This window comes from Amia ocellicauda, chromosome 2, assembly GCF_036373705.1.
Source record: "Amia ocellicauda isolate fAmiCal2 chromosome 2, fAmiCal2.hap1, whole genome shotgun sequence".
Lineage (NCBI taxonomy): Eukaryota > Metazoa > Chordata > Actinopteri > Amiiformes > Amiidae > Amia > Amia ocellicauda.
Window position 1 is genome coordinate 25,664,346 of NC_089851.1, and position 24,252 is coordinate 25,688,597.

The window sequence follows — 24,252 nt, forward strand, 5'->3', positions numbered from 1 at the left end:
CCCTTAATATGTCAGTTTATTTTCTATACTGATTTGAAGTGCTCTCATGTACTTAACCAATCCTCTGGAGAAGTACATACAATTATCCGTACTGCTGGCCCTCGTTATATTAGGAAATTACATATTTTTTTGGTACCATTAAACTGTTTATTTATGGTAACTCCCTGTAGTTTTATTCCACCTACCTTGTACAATTTACTGCTATAGTGATCACCACTGTATTTTTCCCCACTGATTTTTGCATTAAGCTTGTACTTTTCTTTGATTTTCGATGTTTTAAATGTCAAATTCTTGATTTTTATGTAATTTTTGACTGCCCAATTGTTACAATGACATAGATTTTTTTTGTTCACACTAGTTACCAGACAATTAAGGCCTCTTTGTGTCTCTTGTATGAATTGTGAGCCATAATGGAATCTTAGCTACAGTATAATTCTGATGATACAGGTCTAGGTTTTTCTAAATTACAACAAAATATATGAACCTTGGGTAATTGTGTTTGGTTTTGTGGGGATGAAGAAAACTACCTATAGTATATGTTATGGACCATTGCAGACAGTTGCCGAAACAGCTGCTCTGGGCAAGTACTGAATCCACTTAAAACTGTATGTAATTTGGAACCTGCTAAGGCCATTGGTTAACTAATCACAGCTCCCTGGGTACAAGTAGGATTTTTAAACAGGGAATGACTTACCTGTGTTGTCTTTAAGGGCACAACTTTGCTGACCCAGCAATTGCAGTCTTTATGGCAGTTTTTGGCATGTTCATCTTTTCACACTCAAAGTAGCCACAACATATTTCTTTGTCCTCCACTGACATCCACTCTCCCTCAGTGGAGCCTACTTGGTTTGGAAAGAGCTCACTTAATTACATTGCCCCCACCTTGTGTGTGGAGGTTAAGGGCATGGGAATGATAGAAGAGTTGTGCAGGTGAGCCTGCTGGGGAACACTATGGGCTCTCCGAACAGTTTGTCTGGGGCATGAAGAATGTACTAAATTGAATTTAGTTTGGAGTAATAGGAAGAAGGGATGGTCATACATCTGAAAGAAGCAAAGGGTCAAATGCCCCCTTTTTTTCTTACCTATGTGGGTTATCATCTTTGAAAGAAACAAACAGCACTAATGTAGGATTGTAGTACTTTAGACGTATGGACAAAGAACTCGTCTATAGAACACTGTTTGTTATTAATATGGTTAACATCCAAGCATGATGCATTTGGAGTTGTGTAGGTATGAATGAACCTAATGTAATACTGTGGAGTTGTACCTACTGGCTTGGTTTCTTCATTTTTGTCAGCAGAGTAAAACACATTGACTTTCAACAGCACTGACAGTTATCACTATGTGAAAAATTTGAATTTCAATTGCACAGAGTCTTGGCATTTACTCCATTCCCATGTGTCTACACTACATTTACAAGTATGGGATGCATGAAAACGCTGCACTAATATGAATGACAACATATTTGTCAAAGTTTCCCATTCAGTAGTATTTTTATTTAAAAATTTTAACATTCTGTATTTAACATACCAAAGTGATGGAAATCTCTGATCCTCAACGTAATTACAGCTGGGGACTTGTTTTTTGAGTTAATGTGTCAAAAAAAAATCGTATAAACCTAAGGCATTTTTACAGATCTCTGCTTGACACAGCAGGCATTTATTCGTCTGAAATGTGATTGCTGTATTATTTTTATTTGAACAAAAAATAAAATAAATACTGTCTTCATATAAGTAATGCCTGCTTGTTTTGTTACTATTAGTATTTTTGTTGAGTTATCTTAAAGATGCTTAAAGGTTTTGAATTAGCCACCAACAGTTTTAACGACTTAAGTCAGGTTTTATTTTATTCATCATAATATATCATGTATAACAAAAAGATACTGTAAACAACACAGGTTTTGAATACAGACCCAACGATTAACCTTATAAATTATATAGATCCAATGAGAGAGCAACTTTACTTTTACTTATTTCATATTGTATAGGGGTGTGCTGTACGTCCATAGTGATTTGTTCATTATGCAGCTTCCTATTCTTTTCAATATTCAGAAACTGTTTATTATAGGTTATTCTGAAAGCTTCTGATCCAGTTCAGCTGAAATGTGCTAAAATAAAAGTCTGTATTAAAATCAATTCAGAAATCAATTTCAGAAAAAAAAAAATCACAGTAGAGTATATTTGCTCCTCATGAAAGATAGTTTTTAGTTTAAGTAACTCTTCGGCATATTTAAAATGTTTGAAATGTGAAGTTGGTTACATGTGGGAAAGGGCATTTACATTATCGTTCCAGTTCAATTGTACATTAAATGGATGCCTTCACTTAATTTGTGATGAGAAATTGCTTTTACCTTTTAAAACACTGAAGAAGTAGAGTGCAATACCAGTAATTATTTTTGATTGATTGATTGATTTTATTATTTATTTCAGCACTGGATCTTAAAGGAATAGATTATATCACTTGTATTTTAAATTCCATTCAACCTCTTACTTATTGTATACATTTTAGTTGTATTATGTGCCCCCTTGTCTAGATTATTTGAAAAGTTAAACTGCAAAATCATACCAATCAAGCCCAATAAAATATGTTTATATAATATTAACAAATATGTATTAATTTAATGGGCCTATTCACAAACAGTTGTGGTTTCATAGCTTCAAATAATTAATATATACATGTATTAAGGCACTTGGATTCTTTGAAATAAAAACTACTGCATGGACATTGTGTTTTGTAAGACAATAAATAAGTAGAATACATTTTGTAATTATTATAATCACTTTCAAACATAAAACTAGTGTCTCAAAAAGGCAAGCAAGGCAAACAAACTATCCATCAAATGTAGAACTTGCTGTGAATATATTGCCAGCTGTATTGCAGTCTTTTGAATGTTAGCAAAATATTTGAAACACTTTACTGAATGTATAAAATCCAGGATCAGACATTTTAACATTAAACAGCTTTGTCACAAATACACCATAGCTTTTCAAGATTATTAAGAGGAAAACTGTAAACAGCCAGACGTTGCTGGTACCCAACAGGATCTCAGCTGTCACCTGTGAGTGAGAATGTGAGAATGGATTATGAGTTCACAGATCTTTCACCCCTCTTTGAAGTTCATCCACTACCATTTCACAGCTCTCTTCCAACAAGTAAGAACAAGCTGAAAGTGGACTGTGTTCTACAGCATTGTCCACATTTTTGTTTCCCTCTGCCTCTGTATATTAATATTAAGTTTGATAGTTATACAGTGAAACCTGATTATATATATATATATATATATATATATATATATATATATATATATATATATATATACAGTGGGGGAAAAAAGTATTTGATCCCCTGCTGATTTTGTACATTTGCCCACTGACAAAGAAATGATCAGTCTATAATTTTAATGGTAGGTGTATTTTAACAGTGAGAGACAGAATAACAACAAAACAATCCAGAAAAACGCATTTCAAAAAAGTTATACATTGATTTGCATGTTAATGAAGGAAATAAGTATTTGACCCCTTCGACTTAGTACTTGGTGGCAAAACCCTTGTTGGCAATCACAGAGGTCAGACGTTTCTTGTAGTTGGCCACCAGGTTTGCACACATCTCAGGAGGGATTTTGTCCCACTCCTCTTTGCAGATCCTCTCCAAGTCATTAAGGTTTCGAGGCTGACGTTTGGCAACTCGAACCTTCAGCTCCCTCCACAGATTTTCTATGGGATTAAGGTCTGGAGACTGGCTAGGCCACTCCATGACCTTAATGTGCTTCTTCTTGAGCCACTCCTTTGTTGCCTTGGCTGTGTGTTTTGGGTCATTGTCATGCTGGAATACCCATCCATGACCCATTTTCAATGCCCTGGCTGAGGGAAGGAGGTTCTCACCCAAGATTTGACGGTACATGGCCCCGTCCATCGTCCCTTTGATGCGGTGCAGTTGTCCTGTCCCCTTAGCAGAAAAACACCCCCAAAGCATAATGTTTCCACCTCCATGTTTGACGGTGGGGATGGTGTTCTTGGGGTCATTCCTCCTCCTCCAAACACGGCGAGTTGAGTTGATGCCAAAGAGCTTGATTTTGGTCTCATCTGACCACAACACTTTCACCCAGTTCTCCTCTGAATCATTCAGATGTTCATTGGCAAACTTCAGATGGATCTGTACATGTGCTTTCTTTAGCAGGGGGACCTTGCGGGCGCTGCAGGATTTCAGTCCTTCACAGTGTAGTGTGTTACCAATTGTTTTCTTGGTGACTATGGTCCCAGCTGCCTTGAGATCATTAACAAGATCCTCCCGTGTAGTTCTGGGCTGATTCCTCACCATTCTCATGATCATTGAAACTCCATGAGGTGAGATCTTGCATGGAGCCCCAGACCGAGGGAGACTGACAGTTATTTTGTGTTTCTTCCATTTGCGAATAATCGCACCAACTGTTGTCATCTTCTCACCAAGCTGCTTGACGATGGTCTTGTAGCCCATTCCAGCCTTGTGTAGGTCTACAATCTTGTCCCTGACATCCTTGGACAGCTCTTTGGTCTTGGCCATGGTGGAGAGTTTGATCTGATTGATTGATTGCTTCTGTGGACAGGTGTCTTTTATACAGGTAACGAGCTGAGATTTGGAGCACTCCCTTTAAGAGAGTGCTCCTTATCTCAGCTCGTTACCTGTATAAAAGACACCTGGGAGCCAGAAATCTTGCTGATTGATAGGGGGTCAAATACTTATTTCCCTCATTAACATGCAAATCAATGTATAACTTTTTTGAAATGCGTTTTTCTGGATTTTTTTGTTGTTATTCTATCTCTCACTGTTAAAATACACCTACCATTAAAATTATAGACTGATCATTTCTTTGTCAGTGGGCAAACGTACAAAATCAGCAGGGGATCAAATACTTTTTTCCCTCACTATGTATATATATATATTTATATATATATATATATTATAATATATATATATATATATATTAGTTCAGAGTATGATATAGATACATTGAAGTTTCATATGTATACAATGAATCTTGATATATAGATCAAAGTTTGAAATTTATACTGAAGTTATGTTTCAACCTTTGATCTATATCATACATTGAGTTTCATTGTATAAATATCAGACTTCAATGTATTTATATCACACTTTGAACTATGTACAGCTCTGGAAAAAATTAGGAGACCACTGCATTTTTTTCTTAAATCAGAATCTCTACATGTATGCAGCCATTCATATATATCAGCCTGTATACTAATGTGTGTGTGTTTGTGTGCGCTTTATTATTATTTACATGTGTACAGTATATGTTATTTTGGAAAGTATATTGCTAAAGGGGAAGGCAGATCTATGCTGATGTGTGGCACAGAAATATGAACCATGAATTACATCAATTATACAATAACTACTGATAACCCAAAGACACACTGAATGTGGTATAAAAATAAGATACAGAAACAAATATTACAGACTAGAGTGTGTGTGAAAGACTGAACAAAATCTAATATAACAATGGACTGGACAATATATATCATTTTTGAACCATGATAGACTGGATCTCTCTTACTCTTTCTCTTTTTTGTAGTCAGATTGATTCTGTGAAATTCCATCATTTAAATAATATACTAATTAGCAACAAGTACCAGAACATCCTGGAAACCAAGTGCTTCACAATGCTGTAAGCATTTCCCAAATATGGCTGCTAACTGTAGATGGTGGCTTTAGTATTTTTCTCAACCATGTAATTTAAACATGTGAAGTAAGAAGTTAAGATGGACACTACAGTTCATCTAAGATTGATGATTCTGTACCGGTCATTTTTATCCCTTCAAAAAATTGCAGTAAATTATAGTGTGACAAAGTAGACACTTAGAGATATCCCCCTCCAAAAAGCCCCCTGTGGTCTTTCAAAGAAGCTCTTGGTTGAATGTGGCGGATGTCAGCTTTGCTGCTGTAAGACTGTGGACAAGACTTTCTAGGCATAAGCGACATAAGCAAAGAATAATAATTAATCAATGCAATATATTTTCAGTGATTTTCTATAATTGATTGTCGTAAATGATCACAGTGATCAGTTTTCAAAGAATTTACAGATTTTGTACATGCCCAGGGGCATCATGGAATCAAACATCAGAATTTTTTAAACCTGCCATCGATCTGCATCTGCACAGCTGATGCATCCTAATGATCTGGGTGTGGCAGACAAGAAGAAGAAAAAAATATTTTAGGACTGTGATGCAACCAAATTATAACCAAGAACATTCCAATCTGGTACTAAAAAGCATAAAAATTGAAAAACTGAAGAAGAAAAACAAGCACAAGAGAAAGGTATTGTAATATGATTTAGTTATGATTTGTTTGTATTGCTGTACAGTAGCTTGTTTGCATATTGACTAAAGTAATTGTTTAAATGACGATGACAGTAAATATGTAGCTAAACCAGATAGCTGGACAGTCCAAGTTCACAATACCTGCCACCAAATAGCGTTTTATTATAACTGGCTGTGGCTGTGAACTTGTGAGTTTTATGTTGCATAGGATCTACAAGAGGTTTTGTATTTTGCCTCAGTACAAATCTATGCCATAACACTGCTACCTAGTTCTGCAGCATCAGTGATCAAGTTAGCAAATTAGCTAGTAAGTTAAAATGAGCACATGGGATTTGGCAATGGTAGCTTGGTCAAGATAGCCTTAAACCTGCAAGTGTGTAATAAATATCATGGAGGACCTTTGTTGACTGACAGACTTCAGACTACACATGATGGGGAGCTGCTGACTATGACTAAGCCTGGGGCAAACATATATAAACTACTAAACGTATGTCATTGTGAAAAATGGGATTGGGAAATGCAGGTTGACTTGACTATTTCACAAAATAATTAATCTAGGGTAACGAACAGGTAGATTATTACTGTATTGTGAGAACTACAGATAGACCTAGGGCCGGATTAAATCAAAACTTTGACGCACCCACTAAAAGTAAACTACAAACCTGTACATCATAGTGTCATTTTACTAAAAATGAAGCCGCAACTGAGTACAGTTCTGTAGTTTTCTATTAGCGGGTGGGTCAAGGTTTTGATTTCATCTGGCCCCTAGTATGCAAGCAATTATACATATGTGTGTGTGTGTGTGTGTGTGTGTGTGTGTGTGTGTGTGTGTGCATATGTTGTAACATAGGCTATGGCTGGCAAGGTGGGGGCTCTTGAAATAGGCCAGATTTTGGTTGCACAGGCAAGCAATGGCAGTGGTGTGGCGTGCAATGGAAGTGCTTACAGTACTGATAAATGGTTTAAGAAGCCAAAAGAAAACCTTAGCTCTTTGAGTCACACTTTACACTTTAAGCTGCTTGCTTATATAAAACACGAAGCACAGACACAACATCAAGACTTCATCAAGCCGATTTTAAGCAAAATGTAATTATTTCCAGCATTTTCTGAATTTTCAAGGCAATGCAAATAATTAACCATGGTGTTCTACAGTCGAGTGCATGTTAAACAGCCATTGAAAGCCGCATTGTTGGAAGCAAGCGTAACAGAGCACAAGCTAATGTCCAATGCTTAGCGATATTTTTTCCCCTGTAGTAAAATTAGGAGTAAATGGAAGTGCAGATAATTTGGTGATGATAATTCAGTTGAACGTTATTTCAGATCCTAATAAACTGTGTTACATTTCTGTCACTTAATCATTGATTGTGTGTAAGAACACACTGATGAAAGGACACTCCTACGTATCTTGATGAATATGGAATTAAACAACTCCAGGCAGCTCTGTTTGAAATGCTTAAATAGCAGACACGCTATGAAAGCTATCCAAGAATGTTGTTTTTATTATATTCTCTTCATTCTTGTAATGAACAGAAGGTACTGCAGATATGTCAAAGCTGAAGGCAAGAATTTCATGTAATTTAATGTTTCTCCTTTTTTTTTCTATTCAGACTTGATCCCCTGCTGGGATACTTGTATGGTGGTGATGGTTTGTTGAATGGGTCAGTGGAAACAGAATAGCCACCCTCAACATCTCAATAGCATGTAATCCCTCCAAATATGCTCCACCTTGATTATTATACATGCATTTTAATGCAATAAGGCTGAAAGCAATTGCACTCCAACTGTGTGAAATCATGTTGAAAATTCTGACCTTGCTGCAGCATGCTCAATGCTTGTGCAAAAGTCTGAGATTTGTATAACAGAGCGGCGCATTTTCCATGGTGTAATGTAGTTTGCATGCCATCAAATACATTTATACATCTCCAGTAGGCAGCATACTGTGGATGTTAGCTTTAATAAATCTCATAAATATGAACTAAATATTCATTAGTTATTTTAAATATAAATCGTATTGGTATTCTAACTACACAATGCCTTGTTTTGCAGATATGAACTAATGAATTAGCCTGAAATCTTAATCACCACAATGTATATAGATTATATAACAGGAAAAAATTGAATTATATATATATATATTTTTTTTTTTTTTTTTGGGGGGGGGGCATCTTTTCTAGTCCTCTTAGGTATTTTTATCAGCTAACTGCATTGGCTTTAGGTAATGTGGGGTCAAATTGTGTGGTAAATTCATTTGCCTGTGCCATTTGTGTGCACAGATTAGGATTCTCACTGGGGATTCCTGAAGTCACTCGCTCATTTGCAGTCTTTGCTACAAAGAGTCCTGACTCAAAGGCAAATATTTAAAATCGAGTGCGAGGAATTCAAAACATACTTATGGGATGCAGCAGTTAAATTCCTGTTTTATTTTATTCTGTTAGAACCTTTTTCTCCTTTTACATTTCTTCTTTACCTTCAGATACGTGTACACTATTAAGTTTTTAAGGTGTGTAATGATTTTCATCTTCTTTTTAGCTGTCAGTCAAGCTGCTTTCTTAAACATTGCTATTTTAACTGTCACACTGTCACGGTGAAGTGGCAGTTTACTGTAGTGGATACACTGAGATTTGTATGCCAATGCCATTCTCACAAATAGTGAAGCAGGAGCTCAAAGCTTTTTATAATTGAAGCTGTGTCCAGTTAAGCTATTGATAATGGCACCAACAGACTGAAAAATAGAAAAGATGCTAAATCATTAGGGGATAATGATCCTCTTCACACCTGGCCTGAAATTGCTTTCCCAGAGCATCTGCTTTGGTGCTTTAAAATACAATTTCCTAATATTGTAGTCGTCATTTTCACAGCCTTCATTTGAAGCAATGTTACTCTGCGATTTGTTTTGTTTTTTAATATTCCTCATAAAACTAAATCCACATATCAGTTATATAATTTCAGGGTTAATTAAATAGTGATTTAGCATAGAGAAAATGGTGAAGATTATAGCTGATTGAACTGAGTCAGTCGGGTGCCTGATCTGGTGAAATAGTCATATATATGTGTGTGCGTGTGTGTGTGTGTCTGTATATCAAGTGTTCTTCAGTGAAGAGTAAAAGGCAAGCAACCACACTGTCCGTCTCCTCAGTTATCTCTGTCTTTCATGTCTTGACATTAAAGAAAGAACTGACAGAAGAAGAATAAGGTCATCCTCTGTCTATCATACCAGTCTGAGGGATAACTGGGAAATTCATATACTTAATATCCCTTTATAGTTCCACCCATGTTGCAAGGTCAGCAGTAAACATACTCTTGTCAGTGCTGTAGTGCTGCTGGTGGTCTTGAGCACTGGGTGCAGCACTGGCAACACCTATAATAGAAAATCAGACATTTTTAAACTCTCACACATTGCAATAAAAGGTAATAGGTATTTTATATGCATGGTTTAGGGGATTCCAAACTGGTGTCATGGTTAAAGCATTCTCCTGGAAAATCAACAGCTGGTCTTGAATCTCACCTATACCCTTTGGTCCATGCTTCCTGGTCTAAAAATAAATACATATTGAAAATGTTGTATGTTTTTTCAAGAAATATTTTTGTCTGAAAATTTTAACTTAATGGTAATTATACAAGTGGTAACAACACAAGATGCATCAAGCATTATACACATCAGTTTTCCTTTTTGTTTTTAGATCGTAAGGAGACTTTAGAAGTACATAATTGTTTCAAAATATGTATTCCTCCTTGTGTAAAGAGTGATCCTGGAAAGGTCTGTGGGCCGGTGGATATGCTGTATGAATAGTTAAGACTCACAGTCCCATTAGCCATATACACCTATACATTATTCAAGTGAGTTCATTACAGAATGCACGGATACACTCCTCAATTTAGAGCCATAAAACTGGCCAGACTGTGTCCAAATACATTTAATTCATCTCCATATTGTTTCACTTTTGCATTTTCCTTGAGTGCCGTGGCCTGCATGCTATGTTACATTGTTAACAATTCTCTCAGGATGATGCCGAATCAAGGTTACTTTAGAGGCAAGGCAAATCATTTAATGAATATCTCAGGGGACAAAAGCTGACTTGTTGTTTATCAACTGGCAATGCTAAGGACCAATGCTCTCTAAAAGCACACGATTCAATTGGTATTAATTTGTCATTGATAGTCATAAAGCTGCTGTTTCCATAACAAGGAGAGGTGGAAATACACGCAAACACACACACTGACAATGCATTATCTTGAAGCTGGATTTTGTCAGCAACATGTTTCACTGGGATTGAGATTCAAGAGGCGACAGTTTCTTTGTGTGCTAGTGATAAAAATCGCTAAAGTAATTTTCTACAAAAGCATATATATATACACTCACCTAAACGATTATTAGGAACACCTGTTCAATTTCTCATTAATGCAATTATCTAACCAACCAATCACATGGCAGTTGCTTCAATGCATTTAGGGGTGTGGTCCTGGTCAATACAATCTCCTGAACTCCAAACTGAATGTCTGAATGGGAAAGAAAGGTGATTTAAGCAATTTTGAGCATGGCATGGTTGTTGGTGCCAGACGGGCCGGTCTGAGTATTTCACAATCTGCTCAGTTACTGGGATTTTCACGCACAACCATTTCTAGGGTTTACAAAGAATGGTGTGAAAAGGGAAAAACATCCAGTATGCGGCAGTCCTGTGGGCGAAAATGCCTTGTTGATGCTAGAGGTCAGAGGAGAATGGGACGACTGATTCAAGCTGATAGAAGAGCAACTTTGACTGAAATAACCACTCGTTACAACCGAGGTATGCAGCAAAGCATTTGTGAAGCCACAACACGTACAACCTTGAGGCGGATGGGCTACAACAGCAGAAGACCCCACCGGGTACCACTCATCTCCACTACAAATAGGAAAAAGAGGCTACTTTTTGCACAAGCTCACCAAAATTGGACAGTTGAAGACTGGAAAAATGTTGCCTGGTCTGATGAGTCTCGATTTCTGTTGAGACATTCAGATGGTAGAGTCAGAATTTGGCGTAAACAGAATGAGAACATGGATCCATCATGCCTTGTTACCACTGTGCAGGCTGGTGGTGGTGGTGTAATGGTGTGGGGAATGTTTTCTTGGCACACTTTAGGCCCCTTAGTGCCAATTGGGCATCATTTAAATGCCACGGCCTACCTGAGCATTGTTTCTGACCATGTCCATCCCTTTATGACCACCATGTACCCATCCTCTGATGGCTACTTCCAGCAGGATAATGCACCATGTCACAAAGGTCGATTCATTTCAAATTGGTTTCTTGAACATGACAATGAGTTCACTGTACTAAACTGGCCCCCACAGTCACCAGATCTCAACCCAATTGAGCATCTTTGGGATGTGGTGGAATGGGAGCTTCGTGCCCTGGATGTGCATCCCACAAATCTCCATCAACTGCAAGATGCTATCCTATCAATATGGGCCAACATTTCTAAAGAATGCTTTCAGCACCTTGTTGAATCAATGCCACGAAGAATTAAGGCAGTTCTGAAGGCGAAAGGGGGTCAAACACAGTATTAGTATGGTGTTCCTAATAATCCTTTAGGTGAGTGTATATATATATATATATATATAAACTAACAAATACATACAAAATATATAGTACAATTTAACAACAGAAGCAGCAGCATAAAATAACACAAAGTATTTGTATAGTTATATAGGTACACAGTTCATAATTACATAGACATGGACTGATTTGAGAAAATATAATTTTAGCATTTAGTAGTAACAATTATACCAAACATAATTAGTATAACTTTATTTGTAGAACATTTTGTGGGAATATATTTTTTCTCCAGTTTAATAATGTATCGACATATTTAAAGTGAATGTGTCAATTTAAATGGCAATTTCATTGTACCTGATATGTGAATTAAGAATAGTTTCTCAGGCATGCCTGGTTCTGAATGGGGGAGATAGCATTATTGCGTGATTGTGTTATTACGTACATTCACTGTGGTGTATAAAAAATACACTCTAATTATTCAGCACCTTACTGCACGCCTTACAATGAATATGTTTGTTTAGTTAAGTATTGGAAAGTGAAATATAAAGTTACACTTCTAAAAAAAAAGTAATACTTCTTTGATTTGTCCTGGACATTTTTTAAGCTTTATAAAATCCCATTTTGCATAGTCTCTTGAGCTCTGTCAGGGAACCAGTCAGTGCTCCATTAATTACATTGTAGAAATCCAATAAATGTTCCGGATGCGATAGTTACAGCTGGCTTCCTGCCTAGATCTGGTGCCCACTGTTAATGAAAGAAAGCTGCTATCTGAGTTTGGCCTTTGTGCAGTAAATTGTGAAGGTTCTTGATTAAACAACACTCCAGACAGCACAGCTCTCAGGGTGGCTTCACATTTGGCCAACTAATTACACACTTGCTGACCATTTAATGTCTTGACTTGAATAGGATTGAGTCATTACAAATTTGCATTCCTAGGCATTGGCTTGAACATTACAACGTTACTAAGGAAATGTAGGTAATGCTAAACAAGACTGAGAGAGACTGCATATGGGGGGTGGCTAAAATGACATTTTTTCAAAGAATATACATATATCACATATGTAATATGACTTCATTTGCAGCATTTATGTTGTAAACTTGAAAAGGAAACCATTCTAAATGTAAATGTTTATAGACATTAGTAGCCTTTTCCATCTTCAAATAGTGTCAAGGCAGCAGCACAGCATCATAGCCAAAACAAAAATCTGGTGTAAAGTATAGAAGCTGAGGCCACAGTTTCCAGAATCTGCTAAGCTTTTAATTCAGCAAATGCAGCTGCTCTTTCTTTCCAGTGTAGTTTGCTAATCTACACGATTCAATGATAAACTTAAAGGGGAACATATGGGGTCCCTAATATGATAGTGCTAGTACATAAGGGAGTAGTCAGTAGTACATAAGATATATGTATATGATGTATACAACTTTTCCATTTTGATTTGATCATATAAGCAACTTTAAAAACTTTGAAATAAAAAACTCACCAAATGGCAGATGTATGCTCTTTCAGGTTGTAGGATGCATTGCCTCATTACTTCCTGGATAATAGAAACACTACAACACACCAGATGTGTCTTCCCATTGGCAGCTTGTGTCATATTGTTAAGTCAACTTAGTATTTCCTGGTTGTTGTTATAGCACTCAGAGACTCTAAAATCATTCTCAACAAATGTTTTATATTTAATGAACACAGGATACTGTTGGCCATAGCCTACACAAACTAAAGAAACAGCAATTACTAACATTACTAACTTTGGCATCTGCACTTACACAGGCTCTGGGCTAGTCTGGCTCCTTCCTGCCACACAGGGCATATTCTTAAACTCTCCCTTGAACCTGCCAACAAGTGCTCTTGTACCTGCCAACTGCAAAAATGCACTGCACAAGAATCAACTATGCACACTCACAATTGGCAGATCCCCTCCGCAGACAGACAGGTGCAGTTTCGCACCAAAACCTCCAGAAGCTGCCCAGGGTGACCTCACTACATCTACTTCGAGTACTGTGGTACTGTGGTAGTCTACAGTATTAATGGTTTTGGTTGACGTTGAAGTGTTGCTGTGCTTACGGCTATGGGGAAAACAGTATATACAGGGTTATTATGTTTTCCTTTCCAGCAACAGAGGAGATTAATGCACAGTGGAGGTAGTTTGTGCAAGTAAAGAATCCCACACTCAAAAAAGGGAAAAAAATCCATAATTTACAGTGATCACTTTTATCAAAGTGCATTCAAACATTTGCATCACTTGAATCATTCCACTCGCCAACGCTGGCTTTATGAATTCGCTAATGCACAGTAATATAGGTTACAGTGTGTGATTTTCTAAATCGAATGTGTCTGCAGCTTTCTTATTCCAGTACAATCTGCACAACATTATTAGTTTTGTTTTTTCTATGACAGGGGTCGTTTAAAAATAAATGCAATCGCAACACTACAGCCTGAGATGATTGTGCCACCAACAAACAAAAGAGCATTTGTATTTGTCTATAATGATCATAATTATTGGCAGTAAGAAATAAAAAAATAATAACTTTTCTGTATGTGAAATGGTCAGGGAAATGGCAATGAAGATTCATATGACATCTTGGGGAAAGAGTATGAATAATAAAACACTAAGCCACAACAATCATGTCAGTTATGGATTATGTAAAGATATTACTATACAAAAAAATATTTTAAAGCTCAATTTAAATATTGTTTTTACAATGTGCTTTGGGTGATTGCATATTTTAAAAAAGGAAAAAACATTAAAGCACCAGTGAATGAAATTACTTGAGCAGCCATTGTGTTTCTCCTATCCTAGAAGCTATGACATGAAACTCTGAAAGAGCATACATGCTAGAGTTTGACATCAACCATTATCATTACATTAATTAATTATTAAATGTTGCTTACATCATATAATCCAACTGGAAAAGTGCTATACATCAAGTTTTAGGAATCATGCGCATTACAGTTAGCTATTTTATTGGTTGGGGTGCATATTAATTCTGAAATCTTGTATCAATGCTTTTGTGAAAGCAGTTCACATTGAAACCCATAAAACATGAGAAGGGGTATATTTATTATGGATGGTAAATCATTTTCTTTTGAAAGGCAAACCCATAGACAATGGCAACATTATAATTTCCAAAAATCATAGTTATATTTCTGACATTTTCTGCTGGACATTTTTAGATTAGATGTTTCTTTACATCCTGAAAGCTCTCATCATGCCTGTCCTCAGTAACTCATGTTTCTAATTAACATACATGCATTCTTCTATATAATACAGACAATTTCCAAGCTCTCATCCCACTGAGATTCATGCAATCCTCACCATTTCAGCTGCATAATGCTTCAGTGCTTTTCACAAATCCTACACATCCTGGAACAGAGGTCACCCTCCACAGAATTATTATTATTATTATTATTATTATTATTATTATTATTATTATTATTATTATTATTTATTTCTTAGCAGACACCCTTGTCCAGGGGATAGTTCAGTCTCCAGCTTTTCAAACACAGAATTGACATGGGCGGTTGTGCCAGTCTTTGATCTCTCTCTTATCTCTCTCTTGACCTGTTGAGGTTCCAGAGAGGAATTGTTTCCTTCTGGATTCAACACATGAAGGATTGGCAACTGAAAATGAACTGTGACAGTAAAATTAATTGACTTGGCTACCACAAAGTTTCTTCCCTTTGTTTGTTTGTTTCTCCCTCTTCCTTTGGGAATAACCCTTCCTGTGAGAAGCTCAAGGCTCCAAAATATATTAAATAGAATAGAATAGAAATAGTCAACTGGAATTGCATTTCACCAAGTATGATTGTTGGGTATTAATGGTTTCCTTTTTTTATTTCCATAAAATTCTATATAGGTCTGTAAATAAAATGTGTTCTAATGTTTAGAATTCTTCAGGTATGTTATTCCATCCCATTCTATCATTCCATTTTATGAATGGAAATGGAAAAAACAAAAATTAAAAGTTCAGTCAAGATTCAACTATTTAATTGTACATTGTAAGCTAGTTTCACAGACCCAGATTAGCACTAGTCTTGGGACTGCCTGATGTTATTTTAGGTAGAGTTTTAGGTAGACTAGTGCTAAGATATGGTGGGCAAATGCAGTAATTATAGCCCATGTCAGGCTGTCGGGCTATTGAATTTGATATTCCTTTACAGGGGAGAAATTAGTTTGTTAAGTAGTTTCACAAATGTTGTTAATGTTTGTATGATTGGTTTGTTCAGGGCTTCCTCTTTCTATTCCATACAGGCATTTGCAGGTAATTCAAACACAGAGAGTGTGGTCCGTCATGACCTACAACACGCCATTGTGGCTCGCTACCTACGGATTATCCCACTGGACTGGAATGGAGAAGGACGGATTGGACTGCGGATTGAGATCTATGGCTGTCCTTACTGTGAGTTTCAATCGCCTTAATATTCTAGAAAACTACTTTGAAATTGGATACTGTCCCTTTCGCCTTTCCTCTGAAAATGTTATATTTTTGCTGTTATTGAATACTGTATTATTATTGTATTATATTAATATCATGTTTTTTCCTGCATTTTTGCACTTGCTGTCTATGAAGTAAACAATGTGTGTTACAGTTTCATTTTCTAAAACTCAATATTATTGATTTAGTTTTATTCTGGGTAAATTGTCTCTCCCTGTGCCCAAAAATGAGATACATAGTCTTCCTTCTCTAAACATCCTAAAAGAAAAAGAACAGGTTGACCTCAAATCCTAACTGGACTAAGGAATGTGTAATAATAGACAAAGCCTTTAGAGATGTTTTTCTTCTTGAAACCACAATTACAACATCTAACGCGATAAACATTTTGTGAATGCTGTTCATATCCGTTCATGGTTCTAGGAGCCACAATATGAAATTTGAAATTTTTATTCAAAACACTTCTGCTCCCTAGAGTGGCTTACATTAAGGCAAGTTAATCTTCTCAATTTCAGTGAGGACCTGTTATGCACAAATGCTGTGAGAGGGCACTGTGCTGCTGATTATTGTGTAGACAGCATAAATGAAACAATAACTGCATTTTAGTGTTGAGAGCAGACAAGCGTTTTAAAACTAGCTACTTGTTTATTCTAATTGCTAGGATTATCCTTTTACTTAAGGAAGGTTTGTGCTGTGAGAATATGAATGTTAAGAAAATGAAAAACACTAAGCAATTATAGGAAAAATTCTGACCAGAGGAATAAGGGAAAAAAGCTAATAGGAAATAGTAAAGCTAAAACCAAAGTATTCAAGTCAACACTGGTATTTTTAAAAAAATATTTGGGGGAGATTAGTCCTTTCAGTAATATCAGTCACTGATTGATAGCCATCCTTTTATTACTGTTCTAAGAAACTGTTCTATTAAGGAGAAAAATATTACAAAGGGGGAATAAGTAATACAATAATATTTGGTAATGAATGATTATCTGATTGACAAAATGATTTACTTTTATAACATTGTGTTCTTTGTTATAAGAAAAAACTTCTTGCATATCTGCCTGTGTAGAGCATGGATCTATTTTTTTTTTACTGTGGTACTCAATGGTAGGAGAATGTAATAGTTTTTACAGCTGGTGAAGACAGTTAACTTTGATAACATCTTAACAGGGAGAAACCACCATTTGGGCTGATATTAAAGTCAAGTACTACAGCGTTCTGATTTTAGTCAACATCAATTCTTGCTTTATTTCACTGATCTAGACTTCGGCTCTGATCAATGTAAATGCAATAAATGACTGGGGAATAAAACGTAATGTGGACAAGCCACAAATACCTCTCTTTGTGCAGATAGCATTTTAAAGGTCTGAACCTGAGAGCATTGAATGTGAAAAAGCAACCTATAAAAATATTACATGTGATTACATTGAGTTGTCAGTGGTTTAAATTCTCTGTACATTCCGATACAAATGCAAAGAGTTGAAGCACATTCTTGGGAAAATGTACAATAATTTAACATAATATTGTCTACAATTTTGGACAAACTTTTTACCATCATGTTCTAATGTGCTGACTGCTTTGGTGGCATACACATAAAATAGTGCTTACTTGTCAATCCACACATGAACATCACTAGCATAAATGTTGCACTTTTTACCATTACAGCCTCTAAATCAAAAGTATAGATTTTGGCAATGGCTGGTGATTTATGAACACTAAAGCATTATAGTGGTTAATCCTGTCAGACTCCAATCACTCTTAAAGGAGACTTTTAAGGAGATTGAAAAGCAAAAAAAGCCTCTGTATAGCAAAAAATAAAATAAATAAATAAACAAAAACATCTAACATTTAATCTATAAAGTAATTTTGAAAGAAATATCAATGTAAAGAAGGTGTCCCAGCATGTGTATTGAAATAAATAGAAATGGCTTCCTGTTATTATGCATCTAGTTTATAGTAGCAACATGTAATACATAAAGGTATCTGGGGGCATTTGCATAAAAAAATAACTGCATTTCTGAAAGAGGTGTTATTGATTGTACTACACACTATACTTTTTTTCAGTGCCTGATGGTAGAGGGTTATTGTGGCACCAGGGTTACAGTAGCACTGTGGTTTAACAAAATCTAATGTTCTCTAAAGTTTCCAATATCTAATGATCTCTAAAATAAGGTTTGGGGGGAATTATTTGGAGGTTGTTGGAGCTTTGGCTATTTCTGACAGTGGTATCAGTGGGAAAAGGTAGATTCAGATGTGTCCTGTCATTCGTATCTCCCTTCTAAACAACCCTGACTTGTTTACGTTAGTTCATTTACCTGTCAGTACCTATCTCATCATCATTCAGTCAACACTGTAAGATGCCTCCAGACTCCCATGATCAAATGCCGGTGATTACTGACAATGATGAGGATGGACACCAAGCAGAGGAGACATAAAACCTTGGGCATATCATGTGTACTGTTCGGCACCCTTTTTCACAGACATCCACCAAGGAATATAGTCAGCCCTAGTCTGTCTTCTAATTTAATCTCCTAATGAGAAAGCAGTTTGTCCCCTGACCTTGTTAATGGAAGATAATGGATGAACACATCGCGGATAAAGGTGAGGGCAGTTGCCATGGGGTACAGGAACAGAATGTGCTATAGAATGCAGTTATAGTTAAGATAGAATGCACTTTCGCACAAAAACCGGGTGCAATAATTTCTCAGCAGGGTGCGTAGGGGGAATTGCTTTATTCCTCTTATATTCAGCTGAAGGACCTGAAGCAGTACACTTATAACAGTGAATCAGTCATAGGTCACAGAGCTTCCTCTTCTTTCTTGTACTGGAGATTGAATTAAAATTGACCTGCATCAGAGCTGCCCATAATTGCGGCCACAATTATCCAACCTTATGCATGCTATGAGGGATTCACATTTTTGTGTAAATGCCTTCAATCCATGTGCATATCGAAATATTATTATCAGCAGCCATTATTCCTTGGTATTGTCCAGAAAATGTGCTTTACTTTCAATCCATTTGTAGTTGAAAACTATACATTAGCTCTTAATAAAAAACAAACAAAATAAAAGTAGAGGAGATCTGGGCATTTAATTACATACAGGTGGAAGGGATATTTGAGCTATAAAGTTTTTGATAGGGTCTAGCCTATCATTACATAAGGAAATAAAAATATATAGTTTATTTATTTGTTTCAGACAACTATCCAACAGACTTCCATTTACCAGTTTCCAGTACACAGATCACTTATATCCCATATGCTTGTGCTAGCAGCAGGTGCATTCTTGTTTTATAATGAATAGATATGTCCAAATCTGGCAGCTAATTGTGCTGGCTGTGACTATAGAGCGAGTCATAATTTACCCCACTGAGAAATTAACATGATCATTTACATTTTAATTAAGAAAGGATCAACAGAAATCAATTGCTTCTTAAAGAGAGAAGAACAAAAACATGTCACTTTGAACCTCACCAAGGTGATATGTGTATGGTTACATTTACGATTAATAAAAGTGTTGCTTTTATCATCTCTTTTTTTCCCTTAGAAAACGGACAACCATTTTGGTTCCACGCCCTAAACATTCTTATGCAAAAATACACCTGAAGCTATGTAAAGACTGGACAGTCCTCCATTTCAGATTGAACACTGTATAGAGGCACAGCTGTGTTTTTCTGTTAAGATGGATGGAAAGTGTCCCAGATTCAGGGAAAACTATTCAAGTTGTATCCCTGTTACCATTTTCAATCTGGAGAATTAAATGCACAGTCTGTGTTTATTGATGATATGTGATATATGTAATTTACCTCCAGAAAAGTCTCTGAGAGAAACCAATACTCAAGGAACAGCTTTGTATATTTATATCTGGAAATGTCAATTTGCATACCTCAGTGCCCTGCCTGGGTTCAGCATTCACACAGCATTGTCAGGTAACATTGAATGCTTTGTCTGCTACTTGGGGTCATGCTGTAATTTTCCAAAGCCACATTGTGGTTTATCAGTAGACACCAGCTGCAGTTTATCTGTGAATGTGACCACAGTTATAAAGAGCAATCTTGTGCACATACATTTCATCCCATCACTTACCCAAAATGGGGTGTGACATTAGATAGGTGCTGAATTCTTATCTGTCTTCTCACTTTTAGGGGCTGATGTTATTAACTTCGATGGCCAGGGGGTGATCTCATACCGGTTTAAAAATAAGAAGATGAAAACCCTAAAGGACGTAATTGCCCTGAAGTTTAAAACCTCTGAGAGCGAAGGTGTTATCTTCCACGGGGAGGGACAGCAGGGTGACTACATTACCCTGGAGCTCAAGAATGCTAAGCTGGTGCTGCAGTTAAACCTAGGTAGTTTTTAAGCACTTATCCTCTATTAAGGTCTATTAACTTGTCAATCAAAGATTAGATTGAAGCTAACATGATGACTGATTTCACATTAAGTGGTAACATGGAATTCATTGTGGTGTCATTGTACAATGTGCTGTTAAAGTAGCTCAGCTGCCTGTATAGAGTTATCATTTATCTTACCTCTTTAAATATATATATATATATATATATATATGTATATAGTTATTCTATAAACTGTTGTGTATACCGTCCTTCTTTCTCAGATATTCAACAGTATATTTTGTTACCGTGTTTATAATGTAATAATGTAAGATTTAGCTATTATAGTTTGCTGTATATTCTTCCCAGTAGTCATCAGTTTAATATAGTCTAACACCACCATAAGTGGACAACACTACATATTTAATTATTGAGGTAATAATTCTGAACATAAAATTGAATTGTGTGTAGTAAAAACTGTGCAACTTGAAACACACTATTTTCTGATTATTGTAGGCAGTAATCAGTATGGCTCTATTTTTGGCCACACTTCTGTGACAAGTGGGAGCCTGTTAGATGACCATCACTGGCACGCCGTGGTTATTGAGCGCTACGGGCGCAACATCAATCTCACACTGGACCGACACATGCAGCACTTCCGCACCAATGGGGAATTCGACCACCTGGACTTGGACTATGAGGTAAGAGGATTAAAATAAAAGTTATCTCTCTACACAGTAATGGCTCAGTCTGCTTGTCCATTCAAATATGAAAATTCAATATTCCTCTTAATTGAAATAGCTATGCAAGATCTGCCTGGGTAATATATACATATACAGTATATTTGTCCCCAAAATCCTGTTTGACAAATATCAGATCATCCTACATGACTTTGTCTTTAACACAATTCATATAATCATTATATTTCCACTAGAATAATGCCACTAAGGTGCCCCTAAAATAAGTAAGTAGATGAGATATTAATGTTCTTTATGAAGTTATTACATTTTGATATGTATGCTTTTCTTTTTTGGCTACTAAGCCAACATATACTGTATATTTCAATATTAGTTCATGAAATGTTTCGTTCAATTTAACCAGTACCATATTTGTATCTATTAGTTAATTTCACTCAACAAATAGAACAGAACAGAAAAGCACCAGAATAACATTGTTATAAGTAGTAGTATTGTCGAAAAGTATACTTTATTAATGTTTATACTGTATAATGTATAAGGAATATGTATGCATTCTCTACCATTTGTTAATAACATGGAATTCATCATTTGTAAATGTTAGTTAATCTAAGTTAGTAGAACTCGAATAATCTGTTAATATGTCAGGTTCAAAGGAATATATTGTTCTGTTTCACCCATGAAAGTGTTTACAATGCAATAAACTAGTTATAGCAGTATAGTAGCAGACTTTTTACGGTAATAACTGCTGGCCAATTACAGAGAAGTGATTGTGTCCATGTATACATGATTTATAGCCTGTAATTTATTAACACACTATCAATGGAGTCTCAATTACCTGATAGTAACTGTCCTCTACTTATTATTAACTGTGCAGTATGAACACATTGTCCATTGTCTATATATCAATCCTTCTAGGTTAATCATTCAGTAACACCCTCATGTCTGATTGGAAAACAGAGTGCCTGCTAGTAAAATTGTAAAGAAATGCTTAGGCATAGACTAATATTATAATATTACTAATATAAACTAATATTCAGATTGGACTACTACTGATAAAAAATGAATTCATTATATGTTTTACTTTATGTTTTACTGAGACACAGCCTTTGATACTTTCAATTAAAAAGTACAGTTTGTAGTGTAATGTCCCTTCCTGCCTTATAATTAATCTGTTGAGTTTCCCCATAGTGATACTTCAGTCAGGAATGCCTGGGAGGTAAATGCTTTTGGCCCCCTTGTGGCTGCTCTCTGTCACCTCCCATGGCGAGCAGCAGAATTACCTGAGGATTAAATGCAAAATAAGGCTTTCATGTTTGCCAGAATTTAAGTGTCAAAAAACAGGGGGCATTAAGCAATGAAAATGTAGAAATATAGACTTGTCATAATGTCATGTCAAACTTGTGTATTTTTGTCCCAGTCTCTGCTGGTGTGTTTGGTGTCTCTTTTCCTAGAAGATGATGCAGTGGAGAAATAATTATAAATTCACACTTTGAAACATAATCTTTATAATCTTCACCTAATGTTCTCCCATATACAAAACATCAACATTTTCTCAGAATTTACTAATTTGAACCTTTGCGGTTTTGATAAAGGCCGGTTGTGCATTCCAATAGCAACACCCTGAGGAGTTTATATACATTGTGTACATGACTAAAATAGTCTGAGATGGCTGGACTCTGTCTAATTAGTTGGCCTCAATAGGAGTGCATTTAATATTCCTGTTCCTATTCCCATCCCTTATGCAAACTGCTAAACTGAATATGGACAGTGACAGCAGACTAACATATTCGCATAAAATTGCTTATATGTAGATCCTATGCAGTACTCCTTGATGAATACAAAGACATGTGCTTTCTGCAGATTAGCACTATGCCTATATGAAGATGTATGGTTTATGAATACCATTTGTCCCATAACCTGTCATTGTGCACAGATGTATCAGTATTTTATGAAATAATAAATTCAACATGCTTTCTTATACATACAGTAATGTAAAGTGATTATACAGGGAAAGGACCATAACCTGCCTATCTTCATTTTTAAAAGGAGTTGCCACAGCAAAATAAAATAAATTAAAATAAATCAAACATGGATATTGGACGGTTAAAATTACATCGAAGATGAAAAGTAGATGAATTAGATTAGTGACTGATAATCTGATGAAAATACTTTTCTCTGTCTCTAGTTTGTCATCCAATTGATTTAACTCATTTAAAGGTGAAAATAAAATTGGGCTGCTCTGCAGGACAGTTTCTTCAAGACAAATAATTGGACAGATGCATCTTCATTATAAAATATCATCATTTTTAAGTACATACACTAGAATAAAAACTGGGAAGAAATCAGTGCAGTGGCGCAATTGCAATACAGCAACATGCTGTAATATTAATTTTCTCTGGAAAATGCATTTCTTAGTACATTTTGTAGTCAGTGCTTAAAGTGATGGATAAACATTTTAGGTGGCTACCAGCAAAAGTCAAGTATCTAAGATAATAATTACATGATTAATCACATCTTTTTAAAGTATATACTTTGTATGCATAAAATACTAACAAGAGTGATCTAATATATGTGAAGATTCTTATTTTATTTTTAAACTTTAGAAATAAAAAATCAGAGAGAGGTTTTAATATATACCTCTGTGCCTTGTTTACATATATGGTATAATATTGCAGTTTCTTTTACATCTGGTCTTTTATCACAGTTGTATTATCTCTGTATAAATGCAGCTCATCTTCGATATTACAGGGTTCTGGGTATCAATTCAGCCACAATGTAATTTTTCTTAGTATAGCATTACTGCACTTGGCTAAACTTTATGTGTCCAAAACAATTGAAACTGTATTCCAAGCATGTTTAAATCACTTATCATCCTCTTGCATGTCAAACTATAGCATAGCAGAACAGAATATGAATACAGTAGTCATTGCTTTTGAAAGTAGGCTGCATGTTGCT

General features: G+C 35.8%; 1 protein-coding gene across 1 annotated transcript in view; it reads left to right on the forward strand.

Annotated features, from left to right (window-relative positions):
- Positions 1-24,252, forward strand: part of LOC136767860 (contactin-associated protein-like 2) — a 517,302-nt gene that overhangs the window by 251,595 nt on the left and 241,455 nt on the right. The window contains exons 4-6 of the mRNA XM_066721910.1: positions 16,096-16,243; positions 20,417-20,620; positions 21,116-21,300. Coding sequence (XP_066578007.1) covers positions 16,096-16,243; positions 20,417-20,620; positions 21,116-21,300 — 537 coding nt within the window. The remainder of the gene's footprint in view (positions 1-16,095; positions 16,244-20,416; positions 20,621-21,115; positions 21,301-24,252) is intronic.